Below are 9,766 nucleotides of genomic sequence, written 5' to 3'. Positions count from 1 at the left end.
GAAACAAGCTCCTTGAACTTTGCCACCTTGTGCAAATTGTTTGCTCATTCTGAGATGAAGAGAAATTTAGCATAATTCAAACTGAACAACCTCTCTTCAGTGCTGCCTGGTACTGCCTGGTAAGATAAACAGGGAATGTTTTACATGGCTACTGGTTGGTTCGATTGGATTTTGCTTTTTAAAGGTCAAAAGTGGGTTGTGCTCACAGAAGCTCATGGCACCTTCTACATTTTTGTTAGTCTCTAAGGTGCTGCAGGACTATTCGTTGTTTTTTCAGGGTTTTTTTCAGTTACAGGCTAACACGGCTGCCCCTCTGAGACTTACAGTCCTCTCTCCTGTGAGGAGTGAAGAACATGGGGAAGGCGCAGCTCTCTTGTGCAGCGGTTCTTGAACTATGGGCAGAACTTCCATGGGAGGCGTGAGCTGTGGGGTGGAGGGGGGGGGGAGCTGATGTGGTTTTTAAGAGCTCTGTCTGTCAGCCCTGGGTGGCTGTGGCTGGTGCAGAAGGGCTGTGCAAACTTGGAAAGTAGTTATAAAGCAGACAGCTGGAGCCTCACTGCCTAGGCTAAGACTCTCCTTCCCCACCCCACCCCCACCTCAATCTCTCACCAGGAAGAAGCTGGGCTCAGACCTTCCTCCTCTCCCCCATAGTCCCTCAGCTGTAGGCAGTGGGGTCCTTGCTGTGAGCCCCAGGATGGCAGCAGCAGGGCAGAAATAAGAGCAGCATTGGGGTGCTAAAGCTTCTGTGAACAGGGATATTAATGAATATAATTGTTGCTTTGCCTTCCTTATTTCTGTGCTGCTGCTCTGTCGGAAGCAGGGAACTGAGGGAGAAGTGCCCCTCCCCCAGCCAGGCAGCTCCATGTGAGGAGCCCTGAGCCCCTGGCTGGGTGGGGCTCATTAAGCAGTTGCTGGACTATGCTGCCACACAGCTTCTGTCCAAATTTCTACTCATTTTCCTTGCCTTCCCCAGGACTCCAGTTTCTCCACATCCTTTCTGTAGCAGACACAATGCTCCAGATGTGGCCTCACCAGTGCTAAATGGAGGGGAACAATCACTTCCCTCGATCTGCTGACAATGCTCCTACTAATGCAACCCAATATACCATTAGCCTTCTTGGCAACAAGGGCACACTGTCTGCTGGCCAGCTTCTCATCTACTATAGTCCCCAGGTCTTTTTCTTCAGAACTGCCACTAAGCTAGTCAGTCGCCAGCTTATAGCAGCATTTGGGATTCTCCGGTCCTAAGTGCAGGTCTCTGCACTTGTCCTTGCTGAATCTCATTGGATTTCCTTTGGTCCAATCCTCCAATTTGCGTAAGTCACTCTGAACTCTATCCCTGCCCTCCAACGTATCTACCTCTCCCCCTGGCTTAGTGTTATCTGCCACAATCCATTCATTATCCATTATCCAGACCATTAATGAAGATGTTGAACAAAAGTGGCCCCAGGACCAGCCCCTGGGTTTTTCTGATTGATACTGGCTACCAAATAGTCATCAAGCTATTGAGTATACCCAAAAGGCAAGTTTCAAGCAGGAATAAAAACCAGACAAAAAGTGTGTGTGTGTGTGTTAATACTAGGAAGGATGAAAAAACATGAGGGTTGCTACAGAAATTCAGAAAGCTCTGAAGTTCAGCTTTGATCAGAGATGTTTTACATTTTCTTTACTGCAGAAATGACCTTTCAGCAAAGTGTTTTCGCTACCTCTTTCTAAAAATTCTGGGTGCCTGTGTGTGAGCACTGAGAAGACTGGAAGAACAATTTAACTGACGATTTTACCAGTGGTTGTTTCTCATAGCTGTCTGGCTAACGGTAAATGCATCATTGTCTGGGGAGAGGCTACTTGTAATCGGAACAGGTTTCAGTTTATATAGTTGTGGGACCTTCCAGAATGGGCCTGAGTCAGTATTTCAGAAGTTACAGTTGCTGCCCTTCACCTTGCTGCTCCGATACCCCAAACCCGCTGAGCATGTGCAACGCTAACAGTGGGTCTCAGCACACAGGCCCTCATGCTCCAGAACTGCTGTGATGTACAGACATTGGTCTGCTTTAAGTTGTTTTCTGAAATATTTGTAATTGGGTGGAGGTTTCACCATTGTGTTCTCAAATCCATTGGGGGTGATACATAGTATTATCATATCACCTTTCCTCTTACCTGCTCAACAGATTTTGCAGACATTCACACCTGTGAGTCCTTTGTGAGATGAAGCACTGAGGAATTATGAACCCAAACATTATATTTCTTTCCCCTATATGGGAAATATTGCAATTATTCCATATTAGTTATTAACAGCAATTTACATTATATTTTAGTTTTGTTTCCTGATACCTGGTGATGGAAAACCAAAGTAGAATCAGTGACCTGCTTCTAAGTGTCCTGGACAACCTTTCTCAGGAAGAGTTCCGAAGATTTAAAGACAAACTCTCACACACTAACTTTGAGGGGAAGTGTCCCATCCTCCGAGGTCAGCTGGAGAAGGCCGACAGGATAGACACTAAGAACCTCCTGATGGCATTCTATTGCGGAGCTGCTGCCATAGAGGTGACCATCAATGTTCTCATTCAGATCAACCACCGAGATTCTGCTGCAAAACTCAGAGCAGAAAGTGAGAAAGGTAAGAAACCTAAATTTGCTGAACAACTTGGGAGTCTCCTCCCAGAATCTTCCCCAGGGCACTAGCAATAGGAGCAGAAAGAGGCTGATGGCAGGAATGACAAGATCTGAGTCCCAGCAGGAAGCCAGAGAACACAGAGCAGAGATGCCCAGAGTGGGCCAGAGCATGACTGGCCTTACCATGAAGTGTACTGAGGTGGCTATCTCAGGTGCCAGACTGTGGGGGGCAGCCGCCTCTAGGATCCAGAGTGTAGAAAGGCATTTTAAGTTGTTAGTTCTCCTGTATTGGGATAGGTAGCAGAGCAGTACCATGAGAGGAGTAGAACAGAAAGAAGGCAGAATTAAAACCTTTCAAAGTTTTGGCTCAAGCGAGGCAGAATGGGGGCATCATTTGAGCTCCCCACCTCGGGTGCCAAAATGTTGTGGGCCGACCTGGGGCCACAGTCTCTGAAATGTTCCATTCCCGTTTACCATTCAGCTAGCACAAGGGGAGCAGGGACAGCCTGTAACTCTCCATCTGAGGAAATCCCCATTGTGGGGGAGTCCTCAGTGCTGTAGAGCCAACAAAGTGGTGCAGAGCCGAGTGTCTCAGATAGTGGGGGAGGAGGAGTAACCAGGATGCATCCCCAGCTGCAACACTGTTTAATGGGGACCAGTAGCTAATGGCATAAGTTAGAACAGCCCCCAGGCTGCCTTAACTTATGCTTGGTCTGGGACAGAGAACCAAAGTTCTGTAACTAGAAGCTGATCACAGGAGAGAGCCTGGCCCAGACTGTGAGCAACAAACAGTTGATGAGCCCCATAAAACCCTTCTGGGATTCCAAGGAAGAATTTTATCGTCAAGGCTATTTTCATAAATGAAACACATTCAGTGCAATACAAACCACCAGCAATTTTTGTCTCTATATTTGAGACGGGAGAGAGAGGGCACTTTCTTCCCATAACTGAGTGATTAAGTAGCCAGCAAACCTGGAGAGCTGCAGTCTCTAAGGTCCCAGGCTGCTTTTCAGTCTCCCACCCAAGCGTGAGAGTCAGTGTCTGTGGGGATCCACTCAAGTGTTGGAGCATGTGCTCTGTGATGGGGCCAAATCCAAACCCCGTTGGTCATTCCCATTCCTCTCCCCACTATCCCACTGTCCCTGGGCCCTCAGCTGGGTTGGTTTTCCCTGGAGTTCCCTGGAGCTCTAGGGCTGGCAGTGGGGTTCTCCCAGTGGCCTTTAGAATTCACTTTCCTGGACCCTCCCCCAGGGTATCTGCACTTTTTGCCTCTGAGGCCCTCCTGTGCAGCTTCAGTAAGCACTGTGGCCTATTACTGACAGGGGCACATCAGAGAGAGGGATACTGTGGGACATAAACAGTCCCTCACCTCAGCAGGGACCAGGGCCAACAAGAGGCTGTAGGGAAAATGGTGCCCTGGGACAATGTTTTATTTTGCTGTCATTCTGCCAGCTGCACCTGTCGTGGTACCCCAAAGCCCATCCTCCCAGCAGCCCTTACCTTTGTCGCACAGAAGAGGCAGATGGGCTGTTTCAGCAGCCCCGTGGGGGCAGACCATAGTTTGCAGGGCCACTGTACACAGGTTTGGGACAGAGCTAGCTCTCTAGCGGGGTTCTCTCCTTTCTCCTTCCTTCTCCTGTTTCTGCTGTGCCCTAACCCTCACCTTAACCCTTGTCCTAGACATCGCTCTTCCCCTAGGTGAGAGGGCACAGAAACAAATCGTGGATCAATTCTATGGAGAAACTCAGAATAGAGGATCTCGTTGGAGCCCAGATCTCAGCTCAGGCAGAGGCAGCTTCCCTACTCCCATCCGGAGTGGAGCAGGTGAGAGATGAGCGGGGCAGAGGATGCCTGCTACGTCGGGCTCTGGATTTCATGGCTCCTACTCACAGTCGGGCTGAGGGAGGCAGCATGTCCCAGAGGGGAGCTGGGATGTTCCGCCACATGCAGCTCCTGCAGACAGGCTGAGTGCATGGCAGCAGCTGGAACACAGAGCCTCACAGCAGTTCCTCAGCCCTTCGCCCCTGCAGCCAGGCTGGGCAAGGCAGCCCCCATCTACCATTCCTCACCTTAGACCCCATCAGCTGCATTGCATTCTGGAGAGCCAAAAGAGCCACCGCTGCTGTGATCACTGTGCTCTAGGCAATCACTCATCCATAAGGCCAGTCAGGACCACAGTCTCCTCCAGCAACCCTGAGAGCTGCTGCTTGCCAGGTTGCTGGGCTCCTCCAGCCCAGGGTGAGGGTCATTGCCAGCTACCGATCTGCTGATTCCCCCCGCGCCCCCCATACAAGGGCACCATTTTGGAAGAGCAGGAGGGCAGAAGCTGTGTGTAACGGGACACATCTTGCTTTCCTTCCCATCCTCCTGACTATCAGGGAGCAAGAGGAAAGTACAAGGCTGGTGAGGGGAGGGGGCAGAGAAGTAGTTCACAACATCTGTGTAGTTTCCACTGTTCCTTTCCCACACACCCTGTTCTCCTGCTGGCTGGTAAAGGTCTATGATTTGTGATTGAGAGTAAATTGGAAGTAGGACATGGATTACAAGGGGCAGAGTTAAGGTTGGAAGATTCATTTCTACAAAGGTGGGCTCAATTTTCAGAAGCATGGGAACCACTGGTCTCTGCAAGTGCTTATTTCTACAGCCAGTTTGCTTTTGAACCATGCCTTGAGAACATCTGTACATGCTCATGCTCCACAGGCTGCATTTCCTCACCCTCATGTCCCACCCTGATACCAAGTGGCGGGACTACCTGACCCCTGTCAAGGATAGGGACCCCTGGTGGGCCAGTGTATGTTCCACCTTGATCCCATGGCCCATCGGGGACATCAGTTGGCGGCTCCTCCATGGAGCTGTGTGCATATACTTGGCGCGGTTCATCCCTGTCCCTGACACCTGCCCCTTCTGCAGCCTGAGGGAAAACCTGGCACACGCCTACCTAGAATGTGCTAGTTTGCAGCCCCTTTTCCGACTCCTCTGGAACCTCTTGCTGAGGTTCTGGCTGCACTTTCCCCCTCATCTTTTCCTTTACGCACACCCCATCCGTGGCCCCACAAAATCAGAGACCTCCTCGTCAACCTCCTCCTGGCTGAGGTGAAAGCCGCCATCTATCACACCAGGAGGAAGATGTTGGATGAGGGGATGCTCCGTGACTGTGGGGCCTATTTCCGTTCCTCCCGAGTCTCATGTATTCAGGCAGGGTTCCTCTAGGCAGCATCCCTGGACAGTTTCAGGGAGCCGTGGGCGCTATCCGGGGTTCTCTGCTTAGTGTCCCCTTCTGGTTCCCTCATTTTAAACCTTTGAACTGCACCCCTGACCCTGTTTTTCATCATTTGTCCCCCGTAACCAACTGAATTCCAGATCTAGTGGTCCCTCCCACAATGCAGGGGAGGTGCCTTTAAAAGCGGGCAGGCGCCGTATTTGAAATAGTGACACACTACAGTATGATACTGCCGTCTGCTTTGGGTGATTCAATAACTTATAGACAGTACTCAGCCACCACTCAGAATTAATTCTAGTGATTCTACATTGTAGTGAAGACCCTATGTCCCATCCAGGTGTCATTAAGCACATAGGTAGCAAGTTTTACGCACAACCATGATATTCCCAGGTCCTGATAGAGAAAAGGTGACAACACAGCTGGGTTAGTATCCAAGACATGTACACATGAAACAAATAATCAACCCAGTGATTACCTGCCAAGATAGTGAAAGAGTAGGCTGAGATTCCCACTGAAGGCAGAGTTAAGGTTATTTGGGACCATGGATCGAAAAGCTTTCACTGCAATTTTTTTAAATATAATTCATAGAATCATAGAATAATAGGACTGGAAGGGACCTCGAGAGGTCATCGAGTCCAGCCCCCCGCCCTCAAGGCAGGATCAAGCTCCGTCTACACCATCCCTGACAGATGTCTATCTAACCTGTTCTTAAATATCTCCAGAGAGGGAGATTCCACCACCTCCCTTGGCAATTTATTCCAATATTTGACCACCCTGACAGTTAGGAATTTTTTCCTAATGTCCAATCTAAACCTCCCCTGCTGCACTTTAAGCCCATTACTCCTTGTCCTGTCCTCAGAAACCAAGAGGAACAAATTTTCGCCTTCCTCCTTGTGACACCCTTTTAGATATTTGAAAACTGCTATCATGTCCCCCCTTAATCTTCTTTTTTCCAAACTAAACAAGCCCAGTTCATGAAGCCTGGCTTCATAGGTCATGTTCTCTAGACCTTTAATCATTCTTGTCGCTCTTCTCTGTACCCTTTCCAATTTCTCCACATCTTTCTTGAAATGTGGCGCCCAGAACTGGACACAGTACTCCAGCTGAGGTCTAACTAGTGCAGAGTAGAGCGGCAGAATGACTTCACGAGTTTTGCTTACAACACACCTGTTGATACAACCTAGAATCATATTTGCTTTTTTTGCAACAGCATCACACTGTTGACTCATATTCAACTTGTGGTCCACTATGACCCCTAGATCCCTTTCTGCCATGCTCCTTCCTAGACAGTCGCTTCCCATCTTGTATGTATGGAACTGATTGTTCCTTCCTAAGTGGAGCACTTTGCATTTCTCTTTATTAAACCTCATCCTGTTTACCTCTGACCATTTCTCTAACTTGCTAAGGTCATTTTGAATTATGTCCCTATCCTCCAAAGAAGTTGCAACCCCACCCAGTTTGGTATCATCTGCAAACTTAAATTGTATTTGTTCATTTTTGTAACACTAGTGCTTTTTTAAGAATCATATTAAGTAGCCAATGAAATATTGCACAATCTACAGTGAAGAGATAGATGAGAACACTAGAACCCGGAGATGGTGATAGGGAAAATTCTGACATTCAAGGTAGGAGATTTTGAGGACAGGAATTGGACAAATGATCGGAGCTTCAAGGTTGCTTAGAAATTGGCAGCTCTAGATTCTGTCAGTTCATTCTCTTCTGTTGTGTCCTTCTCAGGGGAACATTTTGTGAACCGGCACCGAGCAGAACTAATCCAGCGAGTCTGCATGGTAGACAGTGTCATAGACATGCTGCATGGCACTGTGCTGGATGAAGAGCAATACCAGAGCATCCGAGCTGAGAAAACGAATCCAGAGAAGATGCGGAAGCTGTACGAGTTGATGCCGAGCTGGAACTGGGATTGCAAAGAGCGGCTTTACCAGGCACTGAAGGCCAAGCACAAGTTCCTCATTGCAGACCTGGAGAGCAAATAAATATCATCAATTGAATGAGCTCCCCTTGTACCCATGGGTTGGCACCTTAAGTCTTTTCTCTGGGATACGGATGAGACACTGGCAGACCAGGGGCCAGGTCATGCCAACTCCCAAGCTATTTCACTTGAATCAAACCCTGAGCTAGATTCCTTCCTCCCACAAACTGGGGCAGACTTTAGCTTTCCCTCCTTTTCCCCTCCAGAATTCCAGTCTTTGAGGATACTGGAGTGGACCAGGAAACCATGCGGGAGGGGCAGGCTTAGCTAGCATGGCTGAGGAGGGGTAGCTAAAGAATAGAGCTTTTGGTCAGGTTTTTTGGAGAGCCTATCCATTCATGCGCCTGGGCTAGAGATGACTTGAGAAGGGGAAGGTTTCACAGGTTATGTCTGAGGATGGGAACATGTAGGTATTGGGAAAATGTTGCTGAGGGAATCCCTTTACTTGAGGGGGATGCATGAGCAGTGGGTGAAGGTAGGGGTGGGAGAGGCAAGCCTCCAACTCCACCCTTCTGCTGAGACCCCTCTCTTCACAGGAGCCAAACTGCCTTCCCACCCCCTGCACCACGGTGAGGTACGACAGCACACTGTGCCCCCTCAGCACAATGTGGGCGGAAGGCAGATGTGCAGCCCCAGAGTCCCCGGTCACGGAGCATGGGGCTGGTTCCTGGGGGCAGCAACATTCCATTCCCGGTATGCCTATGTGACATGCCGCGAGTTATACCGCACCAGCCCTGGAGTCTGCTCCATGACCCAATGACCTTCGAGAGCACCTTTAAGTGTACCAATGGTCCCGCGTTTATTTACATGTGTTCTCACACATTTTGAGGCCAACGCCTCTTGCCCCACAAGTCCATACTCTCTCAGCCAAATCCCTCTTCCCTCAAGCAAATGCCTTCTTTAACTCGATACGCAGCAGAGGAAGGGGGACCTGGGCCCTCCCTTGCTCCAGGTCCTGACCCAGGGCCCTAAAGACAGGGAATTCCTCTAAATGCACCAACCCTCAGGTGTCCACTCAGGCCTACCCTGGGTCACTTCCTTCCTCCCTGGCCTCGGTGGAGTCTGGCTCACAGGTCCAGCTGACAGGTTCTCTCTCCTTTTCCCTTCTCTTTCTCTTTCTTTCCCTTTTGTACCCTGCTTCCCATACGCCTTTCTCCCCATGCTGGCGCCATGCCCTCCCCTCATGCCGGCCACAGGGATGTCCCCTGATGTCAGAGCATCCACACCACCCTGCAGCCCCTGCCCCCCACTGGGTCTCTGCAGTTCCCCTCCTGGGACACCGCAGTGCTCTGTGCATGCGCCATGGGTGAGATGTCGTTCCCCCTTTGCACGGTGCACTCCCTTTGCTGGAAGTACGGGGTGCGTCCACCCCATCACAGCCTACAATAGGTATTCTGGGGGCAGAGTGTAGGCAGAGCCAGGCTGACAATTTGGGAAGACAATGCCTTCCCCTGCCTAGGCTACTGGCTGCCCATGGGGGAATGAACACTTAGGGCACATCTACACTATGAGATCAGGTCAAATCTACTGTGTTCAATTTCTGGGCAACTGATTTTGCGTAGTAAAAAGTCCGTGTCCTCATTACGAAGAAGAATCAAATATACTCTGAAGTAGGGTGTCCCCATTAGGGAGCCTGCCATCGACTCAGAGAGTGATGCACCATGGGTAGCTTTGCCATGTAAGCTATACTCACAGTGCCCGCTGGGACCCAGCCTGTGCAGCTGGTGGTTATGAGTTCATGTTGCCAGCATTCTCGGTTATGGCAAGGTGTATGGCAAGGTGGTGTTCTTCCTTGCTTCGGAGGTTACCACCCAGTAGGTCAGTGGTCTCCAACCTTCTTACACTCAAGCTCACTTTTTAAATGACAGAACAAGCCAAGATCTACCACCCCACCCCTTAAAGCCCCGCCCCTTCCTTTCTATTCTCCTCCTCTCCATCACTTG

General features: G+C 49.8%; 1 protein-coding gene across 1 annotated transcript in view; it reads left to right on the top strand.

The window, feature by feature from the left end:
- Positions 1 to 9,766, top strand: part of LOC102455214 (NACHT, LRR and PYD domains-containing protein 3-like) — a 44,319-nt gene continuing 34,553 nt past the window's right edge. The window contains exons 1-3 of the mRNA XM_075928800.1: positions 1 to 119; positions 2,316 to 2,617; positions 7,120 to 7,139. Coding sequence (XP_075784915.1) covers positions 2,338 to 2,617; positions 7,120 to 7,139 — 300 coding nt within the window. The 5' untranslated portion in view covers positions 1 to 119; positions 2,316 to 2,337. The remainder of the gene's footprint in view (positions 120 to 2,315; positions 2,618 to 7,119; positions 7,140 to 9,766) is intronic.

This window comes from Pelodiscus sinensis, chromosome 4 (genome assembly GCF_049634645.1).
Source record: "Pelodiscus sinensis isolate JC-2024 chromosome 4, ASM4963464v1, whole genome shotgun sequence".
Lineage (NCBI taxonomy): Eukaryota > Metazoa > Chordata > Testudines > Trionychidae > Pelodiscus > Pelodiscus sinensis.
The sequence above is the reverse complement of the archived record's forward strand: the minus strand, read 5'-3'. Positions and strand labels throughout refer to the sequence as shown.